Raw genomic sequence first — 26,961 nt, forward strand, 5'->3', positions numbered from 1 at the left:
TAAGCTATTTGGGGAAGGAACTTGTCCTAAATATTTCTCCCCACAGTAAAGTGCTACATACATCCAGTAGTACTATAAAAATGAGTTTGTATATAGTCTCTCCCTCTCTTTCCACATCTTAGATTATAAGCTCTTTTGTATAGGGATGCTGTCCCCTCACCCACTGTCCAGCATCTCTCCTTCTCTGTCTGCCCCACATTCTTCCACATTGCCTAGCTTTTCTCTTCTTCCCCACCAAACTGTCCTATTTTTTGTACTCCCTAGTCCAGAGTCCTCCTAACAATGGTGGTTCCCAGGTCAGCAGAGCACTCCCTCAGTTCCTCCTTGGATGGCTTGTCTCAACACCATTAATCACAAGCTCATCCAGCAGCAGCAGTATCAACAGCCAGCTTCAGAGCTCCCACCTTTTACACATGGCAATGTTTCCCCCTTCTCAGAAGCCAGCTGAAACCCAGAAGTTACAATATGAAGGCATACACATCTGGGACAGGCCCCTGGTACATACCTGGGAACTTTGCATTGTGATCATCCTGAGATTCAATGTGGAGGGAAGGCCCCTGACACTCTCACACATGCTTCTCCTCCTCCAGGGCTGATCCTAGCACACTTCCCCCAATCCCCAACCACTATTTATGTATATATGACTGTTATTGATATTGAATTATGTTATTTAAATGCCTAATTACTTTTTTAATTGTATTTTTTGGTTTTACATTATTTTATAATTTGTGACTTATCTAATTTATGTTCATATTTTATTGTATACTTCTTTGATTTTTCAGGAAAGACAGTATAGCAAACCTAATAGTAAATAATTTATGCCCATTTCCATACCCTTGCTAGGCCTTTCACTGAGCAGAGAACAGACCTCTGCTTCCTCCTCCAGCTCCTCCCCCATCCCAGGGAGCATGCACTGCCCAGGAGAAGAGAGGGTGAGACTAAGGTTGAAGCCCACAGATTCATGACAATTTTTAAATGCATGGTCAAAGTGATGCATAAAGGGGATAATTCAATAATACTGCACATAAAAAAGTCAGCAAATACACACATAGGTTCTCTGTCAATAAGCAGCTATGCGACAGTTCATATACTAATGACTTCTAGTCAGTTCACTCCATTTTCAGACATTGTAAATGATCTGTTACAGTTACTGAGTTTCTTTCTGCCACTGGCTTCTTCTTCTCCCTAGTTCCATCACCCTTGTTTTATTGTAATTTTTGCCTTTTCCTCTATGTTAATGTTAAAGTTATAACCCCCTGTTCCTTCTAAACCGATATGATATGATCTGTATCATGAATGTCGGCATAAAAAAAGCACTAAATAAATAATAAATTAGCCATTACACGTGAGTGATGTCATCCAACAGCACAGAACATACCCATCTCTTCAGCTCAGTAAAGTTTTACTACTGAGCATTTGCGGGAGTTCCAGTGCACGTGCTGCCTTGTGCGCTTCTCAATGTCTTTTTTCAATGCCACCACAAAGACACCAGCTCTGTGGGTGCTTGAGCATTCTTAATAGTATCTATTACACTCCTTCGAATGGGGAGCCAAGAGCTTTTTTGGAAAGGGCAGTAAAGAAGTGCTCCCATCTACCTCTGCAACCCACTGACTGACCATGAAATGCTTGATTAATGGGCTGCAGGGGAGGGCAGGTGAGAAGTTCTCATGTCTCATCTGATCCTGCTACCATTTCCTCCTGCAGCCTATTGGCTAACTGTGCAATGTCTGAATAATAAGCTACAGGGCAGAGATGGCACTGCCCTTCTATTTCCCAGTTATGGCTCCCATCTTCCCCTGCAGTCTATTGGTGTTGGTGTTTGAGGTAGTTGTGGCAGATGACCACACCCCCGGGGGAAGATCCCGAGAGGGCCCAGCAGTCAGGCTCAGAGTATGGAGACAGACACACACTAGTTCTTTTATTAAACAGTATATTGAACCACCAGAGGTGGCAGTAGTGAGCTGGATGTGCCCGGCAGGGCTGTAGTCCCTCAGGTACTGGAACAGCGATCCTGGATAACTGAGCTGTAGAGAAACTGAATATAGTGAGTAGGCAGAGTATGCAGAGTTCAGGAACAGAACTTTGATGGTAACACTCACACAATAGTCTCTAGAAGTAGTCCAGGTATTGCAATGAGTTAGGCCCTCAAGGAGTGAGTACCTGGTTCCAGGGAAAGCTCTGAGAGAGAGATGATAACTCACTGGTGTAGTAGGCAGCGATGACTTCCAGGCAGAGTAAGTATTCAGCAACCAGTCTGGGAACACGGGCCCTCGAGGAGCGAGTGCCGGTTCCTGACTGTGACCTGAAAATCAAAGGGAGAGCGAGGCCCCCGAGGAGCGGGTACCCCTGGTAAGTCCGAAGAGGCAGAGTAGCTAGGAGAGTGCAAAACTGGTCCTTTTCCTTTGCTAACTCGATTCGTTAGTGATTTCTAAGACCTTATATATCCGGTACTGATGACGTCATCTCAGGGGACACCCCTGAGGTTCGCACCATTGCTAGTACATCAGTCGGGGCCGCACGCGCGCCCTTAGGCCCTTGTGAAACATGGCAGAATGCAGCGTCGAGCCACTCCGGAGACGCCGGAGGAAGACGGCAGAATGACGCCGCGGCAGCCAACCTTCCACTTGAGCAAGAGGGAGTCGCCAAGGAGGTGAGGGCGGAGTGGAGATGTCGGGCAGCGACGGTTGCAACAATTGGTTAGCTGTAAAATGTCTGACCATGGGCTGTAGGGAGACCAGAGAGTAGCAGCACTGTAAGACAATTTTTTTGAGGTGAATGGAGCTAGGGTGGGCTGCTGAAAGAGGGTCTTGGAAAAGGTAAAGAGAGACAGAGGATTTATAAGGAAGATGAGACGGGTTGAGAGAAATGCTGGGAGATGGTTTAAAAAAAGAACTGGCTGGGAGAGAGTATACTGCTGTGAGGCACTGGGAGAGGAACTGAAAGAAGGAATTCAGGCTGGGAGAGCAGGGGCAAGGAACTGTGAAGGGAAGAGGGACTGAAAGAGGAACTGTGGAAGAGGGAGAGGAGTAGACACAAGCTGTAAGACCAGAGAGGTCTGAGAGAGAGGACATGGGCTGTGAGATCGGCTTAGTAGTTGAGATAAGGAAAAATTGGATACACACCTGGAGAGAGGATATAGGCTGTGATAAGAGGAGCAGAGGTGAGTGGTTAGAAGAAGATAAGAGAGAAAGAGGTGAAGGTGCATGGAAAAGGAGCTGTGTAAACAGGAGGGCAACTGATAGGGGAGGTAAGTCATGAGAAGGATTGTTAGAAAAGGGGATCATGGTCTAGAGGAGAGGTGAGCTGAGAGATGGAAGTGGTAGGAGGAGAAGACTTAGGAGATGAAGGAAGATAATGAGCTGTGGAGAGACAGATGGGAAAAAGTACACATGGAGGAAAAATAAATGATAAAGAAATGAAAGGAAAAACAGAAACTAAACTTTAAAAGAAAAAAGGGATGAAGCAGAAAAGAAACTAAAACTAGAACTAGCTACATTCTTTTATAACAAAATACATTCTATTTTAACGCGATTTAATTCATTTCCTGCTCCTTTACACACCAACCAAGCTACATCAGCCACTCAAGATAAATTTGAAACAAAGCTTTCTAATCTTGAGATTACTACTGGTATTGAAGTTGAGTCAATTCTAAAGAAAATGAAACCAGCTTTCCACCCCACCGACATATTACCTACTAAGACTCTTCTCACAATACGTTCTACAATAGCAAAACCTATTGCAAAGATTCTTAACAAATCCATCACCACAGGCATAGTTCCTTCTATACTTAAACATGCTATCATTACTCCAATGATAAAAAAAATCTAACCTAGATTCATCTGATCCAGCAAACTTTCGTCCAGTATCAAACCTTCCCTTCCTCTCAAAGATTATGGAAAGAGTCATCAACAAACAACTATCTGATTATTTAGATGATCATCAAATACTCTTTCCATCTCAATATGGGTTCAGAAAGTACCACAGCACGGAAACACTTTTGATATCTCTTTCTGAGGTGCTACTAAAAGCTTTAGATGCTGGCAAATCATACCTCATCGCCCTTCTTGATATATCAGCGGCTTTCGACACGGTAAACCACAACACTCTTATTACCCGTCTTTCTGAAATAGGTATCTCGGGATCGGCTTTACTATGGTTTCAGTCATTCCTGAGCAATAGAACATACAGCGTTAGATGTGGACGAAGTGAATCCAAGCCAAGAAACCTCTCTCAAGGAGTCCCCCAAGGATCTTCTCTCTCCTCCACATTGTTCAATGTTTACCTTACACCGCTATGCCGGCTACTCTCTAAATTGGGTCTTCAACACTTCATCTACGCAGATGATGTTCAAATACTCATACCTATAACCAGCACAATCACAAATGCACTGAATACCTGGAAGGTAGCTTTATTAGAAATTAAAACTATCCTCACAGATAACCAATTGGCTATAAATACCAATAAAACTGAACTTATCATAATTTCACCTCCAAAAAATACAATACTGATCAACTCTGATATTGCTCAAAACAACTCCACTATTTCACAACAAGTACGCAGCCTTGGTATCATCATTGACAGCAATCTCACATTTAAAAAATTCATCGCGGATACGGTAAAAAATGGTTTCTTTAAGCTATTTACGCTTAAACGGATTAAATCTCTATTATACCAATATGATTTCTGCACAGTTTTACAAGCAACTATTTTATCAAAGATTGATTACTGCAATGCTCTGTTACTGGGTCTACCCAAAGCCTCCATTCAACCTTTGCAAATGCTACAAAATGCAGCTGCCCGCATTATCACCGACACAAGCCGCCATGATCACATCACTCCAGCTCTTCAGTCTTTGCACTGGCTACCTGTGGCTTACAGGATAATTTATAAATCTATGTCGCTGATACACAAAGCCATTCAAAACAGAGAAATGCTCTGGTTTACAGATGAACTACAATTCAAAACGTCTTCCCGCCCAACGAGATTCCAGAATTTAGCCAAACTAAATATCCCAGCACCCAATCTGACTAAACTCTCTAGCACAAAAGATCGATCTTTCATCATTGCTGGATCAACAATATGGAACACCATGCCCTCTGAATTACGCCAGGAACTCTGTCACAAAAAATTTAAACAAAACCTTAAAACCTGGCTATTTAAAAAAGCCTACTATCAATGATCTGAATCCTCAACTACTCTTCCTAACTGCCACAATCTCTCATATATTGCTGATATTCTATTAATATAAAGTTATATACTGTATTGTTTTTCGTTTAGTTTCCTTGTTATATTGTAAAGCACAATGCTGAATTACTGTTTGAATGTAAACCGAGGTGATGTTATTTACGTACCCCGGTATAGAAAAATCTATAAATAAATAAATAATAAATAAATAAAATCCAAGAACAAGTAGAAACAGAAGATAGAGTCAAACTTCAGACACAAAGGGGTACATTTTCAAGTTTGCACAAGCGATCATCTGCGCACAGTTCCTGCTGTGCGCACATGGACGCGCTGATTTTATAATATGTGTGAGTCGTTGCGTGCATGTTATAAAATCCGGCATCTGCATGCGCAAGAGGGGGAGTTTCTTTAAAATGCACGTGGCGATGCAATCAGGCCTTCCCCAGTTTCCTCCCAGTCCACTGCAATAAAGGAGCGGACTGGGAGAGAGCTTCCCTAACCCCCTAACTATCCTTCCGCCCCTTTTCCCTCGCTGCTCCAACTCCTAATTCCCACCTAACTAATCAAATTTTTGTTTTTAAACTTACTTGCTCTCAGGAGCTCTCTGCTCTCTACTGGTGTGCGCTTCACCAGGACAGCACCTAATGGCGCTGTTCCGGCCGCCCCATTTCAAAAACCCAACACTTCCACATGTACCAGGAGATACACGTGTGGCTGGTCCACTCTGAAAATGCGCTTGATGCGCACGCAGCCCGACCACACGCGTATCTCCCTGTATTTGCGCGTGCCAGACATTTAAAACTGCCTTGAAAAGTTGAAAAAATTGTTAATTCAAAGTTTGATAAAGATTTCTGTGCTAGCTGAGCAGGGTCAGGGGAGGGGAGCTGAGGCAGGTGATATCAGGGGAATGTATTTTTTTATTTTTGAGAGCAAGGACAACAATGTTCACCTAAATTCCCCCATCAGTTAAGCACTGACTACAGCCCCCACTACTGGAGCTGCCAATATCTAAGAGAGATTTTGAGCTTATCATATCAAATGACACCACAAATTCCTTCCTTCCGCCTTCCCTATCCTTTCAGTAAAATATTTTATTTAACCTGGTGACTACAGGGTTGGAAGAAAAGGGCAGGTATGTCCCATAAGACAGCAGTTATCTCTTAAGTTTTCCAAATTGAGGACAGAAAGCACCACATGCTGGGGAGATGCTGACTGCTAAGCTACTAGGACTCAGGATATGCAGATTGTGGAGTCTCTTATATGGACTCTGCAGGCAGGGGATTTGCTCTGGCCAATACAATAGGACGTGTGGTAAAATGGGCGCTCGTATTGAACGCCCTTTTTCCTAATGCATGCATAAACACCTCTGGGCACTCAATGTACTATTATAATGAGCTGCTGCGCTAAAATGGAAGTGCTAGGGATCAATTGTGCTCCCTAGTACTCTGCATCGGGTGCCCAAGATACAGTGGTATATGGGTTAGGAAAACACACTCAATACGAGCATCCATTTTCTCACCCCACAAAAGAAAAGTCAGCATGTGAAATCCCCTGCAGTGACAAGAGCAGCTGTGCACAGAACAGGGAGGGAGTCGAGAATAGCCCTTACAGCAAAGATTTCAGCATTTTCATGTTTTCATTTATTAAAATTTATTAATCGCCTACCACAGGGAGGCCTAGGCGATTTACAACATTAACATACATAATAAAAACATAAAAAATAACAAATACAATAACACACGAATTGCATATGTTTCACAGAAACAGAAATAGTCAATGTCATGTAAATAAAATGAATAATCGATCACCCAAAGTATGTAACAGAATCCTCACATCTGTAGGAGTATTTATTCTGCTGGCAGCACTCTAGAATATGTTGTATGCACCCTGGAGAAGGTGCTCTTTCAATAACTGTCTGAATTTTTTTGCATCATCCAAAGACCTGAGCTCAAATGGAATGAGATTCCATTGTGTTGGTGCAGCAATGGAAAAAGAGGTCTCACGAGTACTATATAAATGAGCATGTTGAACAGAAGGAACTTCTAGCAGATTCAATTGAGAAGAACGTAAGCATCTTACTGGTTTATAAATGCGTAAAAGGGCATTTAGCCAGTAAGAGGAATCTGAAGTTAACAACTTAAAAACAACCATAGCTATTTTGTAAGTAATGCGTTCAGTTATTGGTAGCCAATTCAGATTGTATAGAACTGGAGAAATATGATCACAACGCTTCGAATGAGATACTAGACGCGCAGCCGAATTAAGTAATAATTGTAACGAATGTAGTGTCGTTTTAGGAAGACCAATGAACAAACTGTTACAATAATCTAAGTGAGGAAAGATGATCGCACGAGTTACAATCAGGAAATCTCGATCAAATAGCAATTGCCTTAACCCTGCAATAAGACGAAGTTTGAAAAATCCACTTTTAATAAGAGATCTAATGTGAGGACGAAAAGACAAAGTGGGGTCAAGTAAAACTCCTAAACTCCTGATGGGTTTATCTATAGTGAATGAGATGTCATCAATGCGAATTGAATCATGGGAAGGTGTACAATAGGGACGATGGATCAAAGAATATTAGTCTTGTTGGTATTCAGCATGAGTTTATTTTGTTTTAGCCATCGCTTAATTGAATCTATGCACAAATGCAAGGTATCAGAAGTAACTTGCCATGACTGTTGTACCTTAATATAGAACTGAATGTCGTCCGCATAGATTTTAAATCCATCAGTAATGATGGACAACAGTTTTGCAATGGGGGCCAAATAAATGTTAAATAACATAGCCGACAAGGCAGAGCCTTGTGGGACCCCAGCTTTTAATGATTGAGAGGATGACGATTGAAAATTGAACCTGACCGTTTGAGACCGATCTGACAGATAACTTTTAAACCAAGTAAGTATTGTCCCAGATATACCACATTCCTGCAAACGAGACAACAATATCTGATGATCAATGGAATCAAATGCGGAAGTAATGTCGAGAGACACTAACATCCTAATATTGGCTAATATCACCTGAGGTTATCTGTCGAGTATTGCAGTCTCACAAAATGTAAACATTTTTACAGCAGGTTTAACTTTACACCTGATTCTGTTGCTAACAGGAAGCCAGTACAGTTCACACAGTACTAGGGTAATCTCTACTCTTTGGGTTTTACCAACCAGGCAGGATGGTAAAACCCAAAGAGTAGAGATTACCCTAGTACTGGATTTTCTGCTTCCTAGAGGAAGCAGAAAATCGCCGCTTCACTAACGGGCCTTTGACTTGCAGTATGACTTAACGTCAACTCCGAGGTTGGCATTAAATTTGCTGTGTTAAGAAGGGTGTATTAGCCAAGCGATGATTTTCTGCATCAGGGGATAATAGCTAATAGCCTCAGCTGTATGGAATTTACATGTGATGAGTGCTATTAGCGATGCGCATTTTGGATGCGCTAATCCCCATATTGCATCAGAGGTTAGCCTAACGTGTCCAAAGCGTTCGTTAAGCTGTGCTCTAGGCTGAGCACACTTTATTTCATTGGCCTCTGTGAGTGCTGGGAGAATTGCTGCAGGGGGTGTGAGGCAGGAACAGTTCCAGAATAAAAATTGCCTAGGCTCAGGAAGTGCAGAGCAGAGAACTGGGTGATATGGAGATAGATCACTGTCTTTTTAGACATAAGCTCAGCGTTCAATACTGTGTATCATACATTATTTATTAGTCATTTGAAAGAAATTAGCCATTTAGCCGATTGCTCATTCAAAGTAGATTGGAATAATCAACTTTCTGATTCTTTTTGTTTTCTGGGGTCCCTCAAGGCTCAATTTTCTCTCCACTTTGGTTTAATGTATTTCTATTACCAATAGCCACCATTATACAGGATTGTGGTTGTCGACCTTCATTCTATGCCAACATCCAAATTACTATGTGGTAGATATTCAAAAGCCATTTAAATGGCTTAGCTGTGATATTCGGTGACTTATCCAGCTAAATTCAAGCTGGACAACTCTTTATCTGGCTAGAATTTAGCTGGATATGTCGGGTTGAGAGGAAGGCATTCTGGGAAGGAGGTTAACCATCAAACTCTGATATTTGGATTTAGCTGGTGAACTTAACTAGCTAACTCTGGCCATGCTGCAGGCAGGTCTAAATTTTGCCGAAACTTTTAAGATAGTCGGGCTACAGTGCCGCTGAATTTCCCGGATAAGTTAGCCAGATATGTGAATACAGATAATTTATCTAGCTGCTCAGTGGCTGAATAAGGACCCCTATGTATTTATGGACAGGCTCAGTATTTAATCTTACTAATCTAAAAATATGTTTGGATTGTGTTGCTGCTTGGCTATTTGACCAATATCTACAGGTTAATCCTGAAAAATCGGAAGCCCTTTAATTTAGCCTTAGAAGCTCTACTCCAGTGTTGACTCCTGTAATAGCTGGCATTATTATTTCTCTAAAAGGTTTGGTTACTACTTTGAAAGTTATACTTGATCCTCAATTGTCAATGGTTCAGTATGTTTCCTCTGTTGTACAAAAGTCCTTCTTTTATCTTAGATACATCTGCTGCCTTTGTCCAGATCTTGGGTCTCATGATTTAAAAACTTTAGTTCATGTTTTCTTCCATTTTACAACAGCTTCATTGGCTTCCTGTCAGTTCTCGTATTCATTTTATGATTTTGTGTCTCACTTTCTATGCTATACATTCTAGATTTCCTTTATATTTTGCTCTGTTTTTGGTTCCCTATGTCCCTGATTGATCTTTACATTCTTCTCAGAAAGGTTTATTGTCTCTTCCATCCTTATCTGTGGCTCATTTGGCGTCTACTAGAGATTCAGCTTTTAGTTATCAAGCCTCTCTGTTATGGAATGCTTTGCCACCATATATCTGTTCGGAATCCAATTATCTTAAGTTCAGGAAGGCAGTTAAAGCCTATTTTTTTAGCCAGGCATACAATTGTGACATAATATTTACAGCATGTTGCCAGTTGTTTTATTATGATGTTTATATATGGTTTTTAACGTATGATTGATTTTTTTTATTAAGTGTATTTTTGTTGATTTTTAAGTGATTCCTATTTTAGTTATTATATGTTGTTAACCTGTTAATTTTAAATTTTGTGTTTGTTATGTATATCCACTTGGTTAACTTGATTTACAAGAGGTATATAGTTTATCTTTGTTTATTGATTTTCTTGCTATTTTTTTTTCTGTATCTTATGGAATGCGTTTCATACAAAGTCAATCTTTGTGAATTTTGTGTAAAATGATATTAAAAAAAAAAAAAAAGGAAATTAGGAGAATAAGAGAAAATGGCATGCCAATTAAGGCAATTGAAAGATTGGCTATGCAATATTTATTATACTCCTCTTAAACAGCATGATATCTCCTCTTCAGCCCCATTACATCATACATACTAGCTCCAATTTAATCCCTGTTAAAAATATGCACTTTATTAAAAAAATCTTAATTTTATTTCAATTTTGATATTTTTTATAATTAAGAGACAAGGCCTCAGAACTGGTATCTAGGGTCCGAAGACCTAAAATTGTTAGCCCAGTAAGTTCAATCACTGGCCTCTTTTGTTAGTCTCTTATTATGAATTATAATAAAATGCTGATGTTGCAATTGCTTGAAATTATTTGAACAACTGTAATATCAATTTTCCTTTTTGAAAATAACTTTTCTGTACTGGAGATGATGTCAATTCTACCTTCTATATATCTTTGCCAATTATAACAGTAATACTTCACATGATGAAAAAACATCTATCCATATTGGCAGCTTATATCCCAAATTATAAGCCCAAATTCTTCTAGCGAACAAAAGTAGCCGCGCGTATCTTATAAAATCCAGGGTCGGCGCGCGCAAGGGGGTGCACATTTGTGCAACTTGCGCGCGCCGAGCCCTGTGCGCGCTGCCCATTCCCTTCGAGGCCACTCCGAAATCAGAGCGGCCTCGGAGGGAACTTTCCTTCCGCCTCCCCCCACCTTCCCCTACCTAACCCCCCACCTCTGTTGCAGAAGTTACGCCTGCCGGACCGGCTGCCGCACGCTGTGTTCCGGTCCGGAGGCCGCAGCCATGCCCCCGGGCCGAAACCACACCCACGGCACCGCCCCCGGATGACGCGCCGACCGCATCACACCCCCAACACGCCCCTTCCGCATCACGCCTTCCGACACGCCCACCCCAAGAAAGCCCCGGGACTTGCGCACGCCAGAAGCCTATGCAATATAGGCTCAGCGCGCGCAGGGGGGTTTTAAAAGGGTTACGTGCGTACCTTATGCGCGTAACCCTTTTAAAATCCGGCCCTCTATATAAACATTATCTAACACTAATCTTACTGAGAATTTCAGGGTAAGAGTGGAAGCTGTTTTCCAAGTTGAGAAGTGAGAACGAGTAGGTATTTCTGGGTTACATATAGCTCTTTCTCATTTGGATATCCTAGTGAGCTATAAGAATTGGTTAACCAAATTGCAGGTTGAATTTTAGAGGATTCTGATGATGTTCCAAATCTCCAAGTAGATTCCAAGGTTGGTGGGGGATGCCTATCTTCAGGAAATTCAATACAATACAAATTCATGAGAACCTATTTGTCTCCTTGCGGCTTTTTAAAGCAGGGCTTGCGGAGTCCAAGCTCTGCCTCAAATATAAGGGCACACAGGGTTCTTTGGGACATTATTTTTGGTCCCATCCCATTATTGAAAGCTTTTGGGCAAAGGTGCCAAAGCACCTAATAAAAATCTTGGGACAGGCCCTTGTATTTTTCATGGAAGGGGTTTGTTTGAGAACTGTGCCACATTCAAAATTAGGTGTCAGGGCTCTACTCTTATCAGGAAAGCCTGTTCTTTTATGGGAAAAGGCTATACTTCTGGCCTGGTACAAACATACATTCCTGCCTACTGGTCCTGGAGGAATATGCTTCATGCTTTAATGCACTTATCATGGAATCCACTCTTTTAAATCTAAATCATGTTTTATTAGAGATTTTGGATAAATACGGTCACTCTCGTCCAAGGAAAAGAGTGCAATGATCCATGAGACGAATCCTCTTTTCTGAGCCTTTTATACTTGAACATATAGTCCTTTGAGGTTGCAATTATATTGTTTCTTCATAACTTATCTTTTTTGAGGTTTTCACATATTTGATATAGGTGCTGATAAGTTAATTTACACCAGATCTACCTTTAAAGGGCAGTGGGGGTTTGGGTGGAATGTGGGTAGGGAGGGAGGTTACAATAAGTCAATCATATACTTCATTAATGCCCATAGTGAGAGTTTATAATTTAAAACAATTCATGCTGTAATTTTTTCAATTAGGTATGCTTAAATTTCAATGCATGGCAGATGTTTGTATTGTTGGTTTAATAAAAAAAGTTTCATGATAAAAATATAGCATCCATCATGTTGCCTGGCCCTGATGTCAGGCTTGCTGGACACTAATTCTCTGGAGGTCTTTAAAAACTGGTGGGATATTAGCCCTCCTCCAGACCTCAGTTACTGTGACAGATTCTAATGGTAAGTTAAAAATTATCATTATCAAAATCTCTGGTGGTAGGTTTATGGACCCAACCCCCAGCTCTTTTAAGTACCTAGCAATGTCTCTGCCTTGGGAAATGGTAATGAAATGCACTTTTATAAGCTAGGTGGTAAAAAGGGTCAGAAAAAGAGGCAACACTTGTCCAGCAACTAAAAAAGGGAGCAGTCTGCTAAGCACTATAAATATATAAATCTAAACCAAACAATACCCTAGGTGCAACCTTAATTCCTTTAAATTATTTATTTCTCATTATTTATTAAATGGAGTCTCTTACATATCTTCTTACATTTTCACAATCAAAAATATTTTATTTATTTCAGCACTAGTAGGGACAATCATTCTGTTAAACCACCAACCTACATTGCTAAACACACATTTCATACACAAACCAAACCTATCTCAAGCTGACTGCACACTACAATAAAATGGTTCAAGCAACCATAACAGGTATCACAGCACCTTATAAAAGCTATCTGCACTGTGAAGACGTGGAAGACCTTCTGAAGCATACCCAACAAAGGCCTCTGATTCACTTAATTAAAGGCATCATCAAGAGGATTTCTCGTATTACAGGCAAAAATCACAACCTTATTATAACTTATTAGGAAAAACTTGCATTGGTTTATATATTTGACAATCTAGTACATAACAGCATTAAAGAACCAGATTCTTATAGTTCTGTTTAAGAGTCAATGGGATGAGTCCCTTAATCGTGCTCAGTTATAGTTCCCATGAAGACATCGGCCCGGCCTTGCTTTCCAAGATAGCCACAACCGGCTTAACTTGTCTTTGATGAAATGTCTCTACAACTGTCTGTGTGCTTTCTAATGCCCAAAAATGAGCTGTTTATACTCCAGCTTTTCAGCTTCTTAATTTTCATGTTACCCCCAAAATACTTATCTTTAATTTTTGCATGCCAAAACAAAAGAAATAATTATACAAACTCCAGAATCATTCATAATATATAAACTTTTAATGTAAACCAAATATGCAGGGAAGGCAATTTTCCACCCTTTAAAAACTGCCCTCATAATTGAAGGGTGAGGCCATTCCACCATCCACTCCAACTGCAATGGGGAAAAGGAAGCAAGTTAAAAAAAAAAAGTTCCAGATGGGCAGCTTGGTATGGCCTGGCAGAAAATCATTGCAAACAATAGCTTGCTTTTCAACAGGAAAGCTTAACGAGATCTCTTTGTCTGTCTGTTGTCCTCTAATTAACTTGTGTTTTAATGCCAGATCCAAACCTGGCTTTTATCTCATCTTCTCTCCTCTTAAATCTCTGGTGGTTATCTTTCCCCTCTTCCCTATTTGGAAATCGTGGTACTCTACCTTCCCTCTCTCTCACTATCTCTGCCCAACATGATTCCTGGGCATCATCTCCTTCTCTCCTTGTTAGGCTGCCATCCATTCTCACTCCCCTTAACCAAGCCAATTATGGCTTCCTCTCTCTTGATCCTCCTTTTCTTCCTTCATTCCTGTCTTATTCTTTCTCCCCTTTGTATTTCCCTTATTCTGTCAACTCCAGTTCCATTTCCTCCATTCTTCCTTTGAGCCATTCTACTAACTTTGCTGATGCTTCTCCCCCTCTCCTCGGCCAGCAGCACCCCACATGGCAGTAGTGGGAAATGTTTATCACCACTGCCATAATCCAACTTTCCTCTGCTTTTCTTGGTGTGCAGCAGCGGCTGCAAAAGTTTCTGACAGCTGCAATTGGCCCCATTCTTCCCCACATCCTCACGCAGTGTAACAGTAGGGTTTGTGATTCTCTAGGCCTGCAAGCAGTCCGTCTCTTCCAGACCTCCACTAAACATCTGGCAGCATGGTTTGAGTGCAAATGGAGAAATTACTTACCTGATAATTTCGTTTTCCTTAGTGTAGACAGATGGACTCAGGACCACTGGGTATAGTGTACTCCTGAGAGCAGTTGGGAAATGGAGTCAGATTTCAATCTGATGTCAGCCTACATCTACCCCTACAGGAAGCTCTGCTCTTCAGTATTCTCCTCGAAAAGCAATTGTGGATATATGTGTGTATTAATAACTTGATTAGTTTGGCTAAATTGATTAACTTGGACTGGTTGAATTCATTTCCAACTGGAGACTGCCAGTGCACTCCCGAAAAACGCTGACACCCGGCAACTATGGGTGTCTTAACTATTTAACAGCTTTACTATACCGATATTAGTAGGCACATCATAATGCTTTACATCATACAATAAATGGAAAATACAAAGAACAGGGAAGGTGGTAGAGGTACTAGAGGTAAAGCCTGGCTTACCCGTGCTTGTCTTGCTCTCGGGGATTGTCACGAGAGTCTTTCGGATTTTGGGGCAGCCGTGGGCGGGATGCTGAGTCCATCTGTCTACACTAAGGAAAACGAAATTATCAGATAAGTAATTTCTCCATTTCCTCACGTGTAGCAGATTAACTCAGGACCAATGGGATGTACAAAAGCTACTCCCAAACCAGGTGGGAGGCTGCCCATGGCCCACTTAGTACGGCCCTTGCAAATGCTGTGTCCTCCTGGGCCTGAACACCCAGGCGGTAGGACCTCGAGAAGGTGTGAATGGAGGACCACGTTGCCGCACGACAGATCTCGGTGGGTGACAGCATATTGGTTTCTGCCGAGGATAATGCCTGGGCCCTTGTGGAATGGGCCTTGACTTGAGGTGGAGGCTTTCCTGCCTCTATGTAGGCCGCCCTGATTACTTCTTTGTTCCAGTGGGTTACGGTTGCCTGCGAGGCCACTTCCCCTTGTTTCTTCCCGCTGTGAAGAATAGGTGGTCCGTCTTTCATACAGATTCCAATCTTTCCAGGTATCGGACTAGGAGTCTGCCAACATTGAGAGGGCATAGAAGGCGTGAGTCTTCCGACTCCTTATGCTCGTCTGGAGATGGCAGCGAGATGGTTTGGTTGAGATGGAACAGAGAAACCACCTTTGGAAGGAAGGAGGGGACAGCACGGAGCTGTATGGCTTCCAGTGTGAATCTAAGGAACAGTTCCCGACAGGATAGTGCTTGAAGTTCGGAGATGCGACGGGCTGAACATATTGCCACAAGGAATGCAGTCTTTAAGGGCAGGAGCCATAGTGACAGACCACATGTAGGGCTGAAGGAAGCTCCCACCAGAAAGTCTAGTACTAGATTGAGATTCCATAGTGGCAGTGGCCACTTTAGTGGTGGTCAGATTTGCTTGAGCCCTCTCGGGAAACATCTGGATGGGATGATAGACTGATGCCATCCACTTTGGCTCTGAAGCAGGCCAGCGCAGCCACCTGAACCTTGATTGAGTTGAGACAACCCCTTCTTCAAGCTGAGCTGCAGAAATTCCAGGATCATGGGGATTTTGACTGTCTGTGGAAGGATGTCGCGGTCCTCACAGCAGGCTTCGAATATTCTCCATATTTGTACGTAAGTTAAAGACGTGGAAAACTTGCGTGCTCAGAGCAAGTTGTCAATCACCGCCCCCGAGTATCCGCTCTTCTTCAGGCGAGTCCTCTCAATGGCTAGACAGCAAGAGAGAATCAAGTTGGGTCTTCATGGTGGATCGGTCCTTGCTGGAGCAGGTCCCTGTGTGGGGGTAGACACAGAGGATTCCCCGCCAGAAGACTTTGCATGTCTCCTTACCATGGCCTTCTTGGCCAGTCCGGGGCCACTAGAAGTACTAGCCCCCTGTGGTGTCCTATCTCGCGGATGATCCCACCCAGTAGTGGCCATGGGGGAAGCGTACAGCAGGTCTTCCTGTGGCCAGGTCTGGACGAGGGCATCGATTCCCTGGGACTGTGGTTCTCATCTGCGGCTGAAGAACTTGGAGACTTAGGCGTTGGACTGGGTTGCTAGAAGATCCATGGCTGGTGTTCCCCAGAGGTTTACTATCAACTGGAAGGCTGTGGTCGACAGCCTCCATTCCCCTGGGTCTAGACTGTCTCTGCTGAGTTAATCTGCAGTGACGTTATTTTTCCCCGCTATGTGGATGGCTAAGATCCCTTGTAGGTTTGCTTCCGCCCACACCATAAGGGGGTCTATTTCCAGGGACACCTGTTGGCTTCTGGTTCCTCCCTGGCGGTTGATGAAGGCAACTGTTGTGGCGTTGTCAGACATGACATGACTCTGACAGATTCGCCCCGGAGTCTGTGACTGAATCGAAGGCAGGCTAGTCTGACTACCTGGGCTTCCAGTCAGTTGATGTTCCATCCAGACTCTTCCTTGTCCCATTGGCCCTGGACCGTCAGTTCCTGGTAGTGGGCTCCCCACCCTCATAGGCTCGCAAATGTGGTAAGCGAGACCCAGGTCAGTGGGGATAGCCTTACTCCCTTACTCAGATGGTCTTCTTGTAGCCACCATTGGAGCTAGGTCCGCAGCTCTGCCGGTAGCTGGAGGCAAACGGAGTAGTTCTGGGACATTGGGTTCCATCGTGACAGTAGGGAACGTTGTAGTGGTTGCATTTGGGCCCTTGCCCATGGGATGACTTCTAGTGTTGATGTCATAAGGCCGAGGACTTGGAGGTAGTCCCATACCTTGGGGCAAAAACAGGTCAACAGGTTTCGCAACTGGTCCATCAGTTTCCTTCTCCTTGTAGAGGGAAGAACGACCTTGTCGTGTTTGTATCGAACCGGACTCCCAGGTATTCTAGTGATTGGGAGGGCTGCAGGGAGCTCTTGGTTGTGTTGACGACCCACCTGAGATTCTGCAGTAGATTCTTGACTCTGGTGGTCGCCTGGTGACTTTCCTCTGGAGATTTTGCCCTGATCAGCCAAGCGTCCGGATATGGATGTACGAGGATTCCTTCTTTCCTCAGTGTTGCCGCCACAACCATGATTTTGGTGAATGTCCGAGGGGCAGTAGCTAGTCCGAAGGGTAGCGCCCGGAACTGATAGTGATGGTCCAGTATAGCGAAGTGTAGAAAGCGCTGATGGTCGTGATGGACTGGGATGTGGAGATAGGCTTCTGCCAGATCCAGAGAAGTCAGAAATTCTCCCAGCTGTACTGCCCTTATGACCAAGCGTAGGGTTTCCATGCGGAAGTGTGGTACCCTCAGGTAGCGATTGACGGACTTGAGGTCCAGGATGGGCCGGAACGTTCCCTCTTTCTTGGGGACGATAAAATAGATGGAATAGTGCCCAGTATTTTGTTGGTGCATGGACATCGGTGTTATCGCCCTCAGGGCGAGTAGTTTTGTTAGTGTGGTTTCCACTGCCATCCGCTTGGAGGGGGAGTGGCACGGTGATTTCACAAATTTGTCTGGAGGGATACTGTGGAAGTCCAGGTAGTATCCCTCTCGAATGATGGTTAGGACCCACTTGTCTGACATTATCTGGGCCCATCTTTAGTAGAATAGGGCAAGCCTGCCCCCTATGGCTTCTTCCTGTGGATGGGTTTGTTGATTCTCATTGTGGGGTGCGGCTGGGACCTGGACCTGAACTGGCTCCCCTCTTGTTGTGTCTTTTCCGAAAGGGCTGGTCCCTGCCTGCGGGACAAAGCGCTTGGTATGTGTTTTTGTACGGTCTAAAACGCTGGGATCCTCTGCCCTTGGATCTTTGGGGAGATAGGCGTTGGTTTCTTTTGTTCCTCTCCTACGGTAACAGAGGTAATGGGGATTCGCCCCATTTGTCGGCTACTTTCTCCAGTTCGCTTCCGAACAGGAGGGCTCCTTTAAAGGGCATTCTCGTGAGTTTCGTCTTGGAAGTCGCGTCGGCTAACCAACTTCGGAGCCAGAGTTGCCTTCTGGCTGCCACTATGGATGAGACGCCCCTGGCTGAAGTGCGCACCAGGTCAAAGGTCGCATCCGTGAGGAAGAATATCGCTGGTCTGTTTCAACGGACGTGGTTGCGTCCCTGGACAGCGACAAAACAGGCACGTGTCACTACGGCGCAGCAGGCAGCAATCTGCAGGGACATAGCTGCGACATCAAATGACTGTTTAAGGATGGATTCCCGACATCTGTCCTGGGCATCCTTGAGTGCAGCTCCTCTTTCGACTGGAATGGTAGTGCGCTTTGAGACAGCGCAGACCTTGGCGTACACTTTGGGGAACCCCAGGAGTTCTTTGGCTGAGGGTTCCAGGGGGTATAGGGTTTCTAGGGCCCATCCTCCTTTGAAGCTGGCCTCCGGGGCATTCCATTCCAGGTCAATCAGTTGTTGGACGGCCTGCAGCATTGGGAAATGGCATGAGGCCTGATGAAGCCTGACCAAAACAGGGTTCGTCTTTGGCTCCACTGCGGTGCTTGTGCCTAGGATGGCCAGCGTCTTCAGGCTCAGACACACGAGATCTGATAACTCGTCTTTGGAGAAGAAACGCATCATGGTTCAGTAGGGATCCATTCCTGGAGGAATTTCTCCTTCCTCCAGGGAGTCTGGCTTTCTCCAAGGTATCTGTGTCCCCTAAGGGGAGGCTTTTGCCCGGAGGAGGCACGTCTCAGGGAAGTCTAGAGGGGCCTGGGAGGTTGTGTTCTTCCGGTGGAGACTGTGGCTGTGTCACAGGTGGCACCGATTGTGCCTGGACGAAGGTTTGCAGCCCTTTGAAGAATTCCACCCAGGAAAAAAGGTCCCTGGGTCTATATTGAATCCAGCGGTGTTACCCGAGGAGCCCATCTGAGGAGGGCCCAAGCTGGAGATAGAGAGGTCTGGTGTACTGTCATTGGTGGAGCCGGATTCCTCTAGAGCCGGGTTCCCCCAGAGCCTCTTCGCACTGTAGGCACAGGGCAGAGGCCACTTCGTGTTGAGCAGCTCTCAGGTGGCAGGCTGGGCAGCGGGCTTGTCCCCTGGCTTTCTTGGCTGGCAGTGCCATGATTTGTACGCGGACTGGTTCAAAATTTGTCTATGCGCTTATGTGCGCGTGCCGGGAGGCTTATTTGTGCGTTCCGGGTGCGCCGACACTGTGCGTGCAAGATGCAGAAGATGTGTGTGCAGGCCTGCGCTTAGGGAGATGCGCGCGCCGCTGTGCGCACAAGTAGTTTGTACGCCTGAGTTGTGCAGACAATACGGTGAGCGGGGGGGGGGGGGGGGGAATGGCACCGACGACCATTCAGGCAAGATGCCCCCCCCCCCCAAGAGGGTCTCCACGTGGAAAGACCCTTGCACTGGATCGGGGGCCTAGCCTGGATGGGGCTGCTCAATCCGATGGCACAGACGCTGGATGGCGATCTGTGCGGCTCACCGAGCCTCGGAGACCAGAGGCTTAAATAAAGTTTTCTACCTTACCTTGTCTTGGCGTTTCCCAGTCTGTGCCGGGTGGTCTCCAGCTGTGGGGGGAGAGGGGAATACCTTCACCGCCACGCTCTGTATTGCACCCGCTGCCTCTCAGCCACTCAGGGGGCTAAATCCATGCCGGAAACCGGCTACCGGACTGAGGCTTACCTCTGAGGGATCTCAGAAATCACTTCAGGAATTCTCGACGGGGGGAGGGACCCTTTATCACCGCAGGAGAGCGGGGCTCGTCTTGTAGAGATAAGATTTTCTTTCTTCTTTTGGTTTGGATTCTCTAACGCTGTGCAAGCATGTGTAGTGTCCCAAACTGCTAAGGAGACAGAGAAATACTGAAAAGCAGAGCTTCCTGCACGGGTATATGTAGGCTGACGTCAGATTGAAATCTGACTCTGTCTCCCAACTATCAGGAGTACACTATACCCAGTGGTCCTGAGTCCATCTGCTACATGCTAGGAAACAGGCTCTCTTTGTCCCTCCTCTCCAGCTCTGCAGCAATGTGGGATGAAATTTTCAGGGCCATAATAGGCCCCATTCTCTTGCTCCTGGTCTGTGGCAGCAGCTCAACTAATCACAGGTAGCAGCATCCTACTCATTTTCTCCAACGCTAAACTTTCTGGCATTCCATTTGGAGGGCCCCCTGGGATGGTCTTGCTGACCCCAAGTTGGGAACCACCGCTTTAGAAGGTCTTCCAAAGATTCACAATGCAGATATATTTTCTAAGCTGCTGTGAAACATTGCTATGGTTGTTTTAACCATTTTATGTAGTGTGAGGTATGGTTGAGGTAGGTATGGTTTGTGCATGAAATGTGTTTTTAGCAACATAGGTGGGTAGTTTAACAGAATAATTGTCTCTACTAGTGATAAATAAAATATTTTTGATTGTGAAAATTTGAGAACATATCTATGAGACTCCATTCACCATCAAGCTAGGGCGAGAGAATATAGATATATTCTAGCTTGATGGACTCTATAAACAGGGTACCATCAAGCTAGGGAAGATAACAGTTGAAATGTCATCTTTGTGAGACTTTCCTCACTCCAAATGACATCAAATCTTCACCAAGGTGTACTGTGCTGTTTGTGTGTCTCACTCTGCATGTAAAACTGGCCCCTAAACCACCACCAACACCTCACTGTGAGGTATTAGCTAGCCCTCCTATGAGAACCTTATTATAAATACTCTCTTCCCCCCCCCCCCCCAGCCCCGAAATGCAATTCGATAAATTTATCATGGATTACGTTACGGCCATTTTGGTCATATCGCATAGTTTAATGCCAGGGAAAAAGGTGTAGTTATTTACGGTTTTACCTGCCTCTTCCCAAAATTTGCATTTGGCCATGCGCTAGCATTATTATTGCATGCGCTATGGTGTTAACGCGTGCATTAACACCATAACGCATTTTGATGAATGACCCTGTAAATTACTGGAGATGTAGACTCCACACCAATGACCCACTGCTCTCTAAGACATCTGCATACAATGGGCAAATGATTTTTTCTTTTTTTGTTTATTGGTCTGATAATACCTATACAATTCTGTCACTCTTTTTCCATTATCAAATCCTGGCCACAGTCTAAATTCTATCCTTCACCTCACACCAAGATACTGAATGTCTCTTTTAGACAAAGCAACCTTACCTTTTCACTTTTATATACAAACAGAAAGCAAACACAGATTGATGAATATCTTTCAGATTTTATTTGCCTATCAAATTACATTTAAATATTTTATACTTTATTGATGACGGTCAAATTAACAAAAATTATGACCAAATCCATATAGCTGCATTATACACAGGAATGATTCATTTACTCTAGTAGTTGGAGCTAATGACATCACAAAGTAATCTAATCATTTTCTCTAATACATTACATTTGATAATTTTTTTGAAGGAATATCTCCATGTTTATCAATATGATATATTAAAAAACATATGGAAATTAAGACCATAAATTGCAAGTTCAAAGGAAAAAAAAAAAGGAAATTTTTAAACAGGCACTATGAATTCATGTATATGCTACAAGGCTGCAATATAATGCTGCTTGTACATGTAACTAGATCGCATCATCAGAGACTATGAAGTTAGGAATCTATTTCTTTCATGCCCAAACACAAATGCATTGGAGTCCAGAGGTTGTGTTTTGTTTGCACACATACGATAAAGCTCTTTTTTTTTTTTTTTTTTAATCAATCTTCAGGAAGGAAAGAAATCAAGGAAAATAAAAGCAGTCAAAAATGGAAGTATTTACAAGCGTTTAAATAAGGCCACTTGGATTGGTTTGAAATGTGTTTTAGACCCCTTCATGCTCAGGTAAGGGGTTAAGAGGCCGAGAGAGATATCGTCTGCGAGGGTGAGGATACTGGAGATTGGCAGTGTCAGCATCGCAAGAGTGCTCTATCAGAGGAGGAGGAGGAAGGAGCTGGGCATAACTGGACCATCTCGATCCAGCACGTGGGGGATCCAGAGGGGGAAAGAAATACCTGAAACAATGAAGACAGGAACAAAAACACCAAAACAAAAAGAGAAAGAAAAAATAAACAGAAGAAAAAGAGAAAAGTAGTAAATACAAGGAGAACCAAAGGGGAGAAAAGACATGCTGGAAAACAAAAAGTTTTAGTATATACATGCCAAAACTAAGAGAATATAATAGCAAAAATTAAGACGCAGCTTCAAGACATGATTGTCTGAGCAATCTGGACTGTCTTCTGTAAAGAAACAAGCTTATTTGTTTCACATGGAAGTCCCAATGTTCATCAAAAGGACTGGTGTGATATAAAGAACTCTACATTTTCACAAAGGCAGAAGCCTTTTTTTTTTTTTTTTTTTTACTACAAAAACTTATAAAAACTTACAGCATTTTTCATAAAGCTTTCCCTCCTGCATTTGGTAATGCCTCATTTCTCATGACATTTTAAATACATATACTGTATTTTTCTAATTAAGAACAAAAGCAAGGGATTAGAAATTATTGGCTTTCATAAAAATACATGGACATAATTACTTTGTAGATACTGTATTTTCAGTAAGAGATACAACCTTTGTGTGTACTTGCATGTTTTTCTGCAAAAACAAGAGTTTATCTTACAGTAGAAAAGTCAAAGTGCCATTACTGGGCAACTGCTGGAAATGATAAAGTGTGGTGATTAAATATTAGTTTTCAGATGTGTTCTGCCTAGGATTTTCAGTTTATAGTTGGCTATTTAATATACTTTTTCCTCAACAATTAAAAGGAATAATTTCATGCACCCAGCTGTGAAAGTTAGGTTAAAATATGTAATGCCATAGTACTTGGAGAAAATATCATATTAATGACTGACAGTTTAAGGCCATGTATGCCTTTTGTTGAACACATTTTATTGTTATTCCTCCTATCTCCACAGAGTATACCAAATACACAAAAAGGTTCCTTCATCAAGGAGAGAAAACATGATAGTAACTTGTCAAGACATAGCGGGTTTCCCTAGGAACTTGGTTCCTCTTTTCTTTTGAAAGGCAGGGGAAGGCCAAGAGCAAAGAAATGCGACCTAAATAAAAAATGTAAACTACTGCCGCTTCCTAACGCCCCATCTCAATTTTTGTATTTAAGCTCCCACAATCCATATTCCTTCTGGTGGTCATGTTTATATCACACTGGTAAAAGTACCACACAGGAGAGACAACAGTTTCTATGGCATGACAGATTATGGAAGCTTGAACAGGGAAATACCGTACAGAGAATTCCTGCAGCCTCTTTATCTTTCTGTACCATTTAAAAAATATGTTTTCTTCATGTTTCTGTCAAAATTTATTTATTTATTTATTTTTATTTATTTTAACATAGTAGCTATTTTTGTTAAGTAAACTTCAGTTCCATTTCAGAAAAGCTCTCGTTAAGCCCAAACATCATGCCCTCTAATCATTTTGAAGTGCTCAGGGCCCTAATCAGATTTGGACATACTTTGATTTCAGTAACATCATACTTATGTGCAAAAAAAAAAAAAAATTGGAGGAAGCAACATGGAGCTGGGGCTTGGCCACTGTTTGTTATGATAAATATGTAAGAATTCTTTGGATGGTACAGGAGGGTAAGGGGATTGAGGGAGAATTGAGGGAGAACACAAAAAATGAGCAAGCATACAGGATTTCCCCTTTAAAAAGTATACTTTAAACAAGTTCTCTTCTCCCAAAAAAGAGAGAGAGTGTGGTGCGCTCAGAAAATCCATATTTTAATGTTTATTTTAAATTGCAATGCTGGTTCTTGGTTTCTCCAGCAGTTTGTTTACAAACCATCTGAAGGACCAGAACATGTGAAACAAGCTGCCCCACTGCATTCTGGGATTCATTTTTCCTATGGAGAAAGGCTATTCCAGAATGCTATATGGACCACTGATCCACAATTTACATCATTTCTACTTAAAACCATTTGGATGAATTAGGGGCCAATATGGGAATTTTAAATATACTTTATAAATGCCAGAAGTACTTTGTCTCTCCCCTTTCTGCCTTTTCCTTTAAAGGTTAAAAGGGTTTTGAGGAGGACAGAGATACTTTAAAATACCAGTCACAAAATGAAACAACATCAAACTAATAACGAGCTATTACAGCTGGCACTAAATACCTAATATTACACAAACAAATTACAGAAATCGCTTGTAAGACAGTCTTATGAACTCTATAAAAGCAAAAAGTTTTAATACGCAAAACAAGGAGACTCCACTTGTTTTCTACCCCCAATTTCATCATAATTCTAAGAACAAATCTCACATTAATCAGGTAGTATAATTACCACTGAGAAACCATTTTTGGTGAAAAATGCGTTTGCCAGCAAGATACCTCTCCAATTATCACTCTCAGAAGCTCCCATGGCATCAGACTGCTGGCTAATACAATCAAGGTACAGATCGTGGTTTAAACAAAGTGGCCTTTTGAACTGCATTTAGTAGTAAGCAGCTTTCTGGTGTATCTTGGGAGTGATCAAACGGTGCTGGAGAGGGAAAAATGAGTTCGCTTTCCATTCCTGTGTGCATGCAACAAGCAGCAAAACAGCAAAGTTACTCCAGTTAGCTTGGTATCAGCTGTGTTTTCTGTTAAAAAGGACATAATACAAATGGAGAAGGGAAAAATGCATCACAGATCTAGATAGACATAGTGATAATCATTATATTATCAAATTTTAGTAGTTAATGATTTAAACAAAATTAATGACAAGAGGCAGCCCCTGATCAACATTAATAAGACTGGATAGGGTCTTAAAAAATGTGTCTACATTTTAAATCTATAAAGCAACAGGGTGCAAGTATACTTTTACCATTTTATTGTATAAACAAAAACAGTCCTAAAATTAGAACATTCTAATTTGTATTAGCAACACACATTGAAGACAATGCATTACAATAATGATTCCCACAAGTGAGTCACAAGGCTCAAATAACTAGGCTGCTATTAGCCTATTCTGCAATCAAGAGCACATTATTCAAAATGCCATATTTGAACACACAGCACAAAGTCAATGGGTTTTTTTCCATAGCATGATTTAATTGCTGGGAGAACCTGGACCAATCAAAGATTTTTCAGAAACAAACTCCCTGAAAGTACTCATTTATCAGTGGCATAAAATGTGAACAGAACCCTTGTAAATGTAAAGAAAAATTAAGACCATAGAGATGGCTCTATCATTTATTTTAAAAAAAAAATACCTGTGGAAACAAAGTAATAATCTCAGTTTATCTAGATGTAGGACACTAAAAATAATGATGCAGCTTATATACTGAACCTCAGCTAAATTAAGTATTAGTAAACCTCATCAATAGTGCTCATCAGTATATATCTGTCCAGAATACATGGAAAAACTACTTTGAATTTTATGGATCATCTGCTTCCTAAAACTTTGGCATCTCCAAAGAGACGCCTGAAATCTCATCAGACTCTGTTCTTCCCTCAACATGAGCAAGTAAAGCAGAGTTGCTTACTTGTAATAGGTGTTCTCAGAGGACAGCAGGGTGCAGGTACTCACATATGGGTGACATCATCAGATGGAACCCAGTGCAGAAGTTTGACATCAGAGCTTCTAAAAGCTTTAAGGATGCCCATGTAGGCATGTACAACCCAAACCACACCTCCACTTTCACAGAGGGTCTTTTAAGTCCATACAATAGTCAGGTTTTGAGAGGACTGACATCCTATTGACCTCACAGAACACCTGTTATAGATAAGAAACTCTGCTTTCTCGAGGACAAGCAGGATGTAAGTCTTCACACATGGGGATTTCCTACCTACATACTGCCCAGAACGAAAAAAGGTGAAAACAACTAAGAACAGGACTTACGGGAAAAACTGTTTTGGTTATAACAGGCCATTTTATTATTTTGTGTGATTTTAATAGGGAAAGTCTGAAACAAAAATAATGAGACCTAAGGTTCTAAATTTAAAAGTGACTCTGCAAGACAGACTGGCCAAGCTAACTGTCAGATCAGGAGTCCCTGTTGAAGTACTAGTGCAATGCGAATGTGTGGAAAGAACTCCACAGCACAGCCTTGCTGATCTCCTTACTAATTGGAATACCTTTTTCATCCCTCAAACCACTCCAAATACTGCAGAACTCAGCCGCCAGAGTCCTAACTGGAACAAAAAGAAGTGAACACATAACACCAATATTGACCTCACGTCACTGGCTCCCTATTACTGCACGTATTGCTTACAAATCAATGACCATAATCCACAAAATTCTAAACATTGATCATCAAGGTCTTAACACCCTAAACATAATCCCTCAAAATCCTCCAAGAAACCTACGTTCTAATAACTCAGGTTACCTAAACATTCCCCCTATCAAAGATGCGCATCTGGCAACCACAAGAGAAAGAGCCTTTTCAATTGCCTCACATAAACTTTGGAACACCCTACCTAAATTCCTGAGAACCCTCACGACCTAAAAACATTCAAAAAAGATCTAAAAACACTAAGGGGCGGATTTAAAAAGGCCCTCGTGCGCCGGCGGCCTATTTTGCATAGGCCGCCGGCGCACGTAAAGCCCCGGGACGCGCGTAAGTCCCGGGGCTTTCGAAAAGAG

General features: G+C 42.7%; 1 protein-coding gene and 1 long non-coding RNA gene across 3 annotated transcripts in view; one reads left to right on the forward strand and one right to left on the reverse strand.

The window, feature by feature from the left end:
• The window catches only part of LOC115085204, a 71,364-nt gene that overhangs the window by 13,098 nt on the left and 31,305 nt on the right, over positions 1 to 26,961 (forward strand). The gene's annotated exons all lie outside the window — the stretch shown is intronic.
• Positions 22,043 to 26,961, reverse strand: part of SEH1L (SEH1 like nucleoporin) — a 109,731-nt gene continuing 104,812 nt past the window's right edge. The window contains exon 9 of one of the 2 annotated variants that reach the window (XM_029590943.1): positions 22,043 to 22,393. In XM_029590943.1, the coding sequence (XP_029446803.1) occupies positions 22,204 to 22,393 (190 nt within the window). In that variant the 3' untranslated portion in view covers positions 22,043 to 22,203. Of the gene's footprint in view, positions 22,394 to 22,684; positions 24,977 to 26,961 lie in introns of those variants that run through there. The other variant, XM_029590945.1, reaches the window with a different exon arrangement.

Source organism: Rhinatrema bivittatum, chromosome 2 (assembly GCF_901001135.1).
Source record: "Rhinatrema bivittatum chromosome 2, aRhiBiv1.1, whole genome shotgun sequence".
NCBI classification, from domain to species: Eukaryota; Metazoa; Chordata; class Amphibia; order Gymnophiona; family Rhinatrematidae; genus Rhinatrema; species Rhinatrema bivittatum.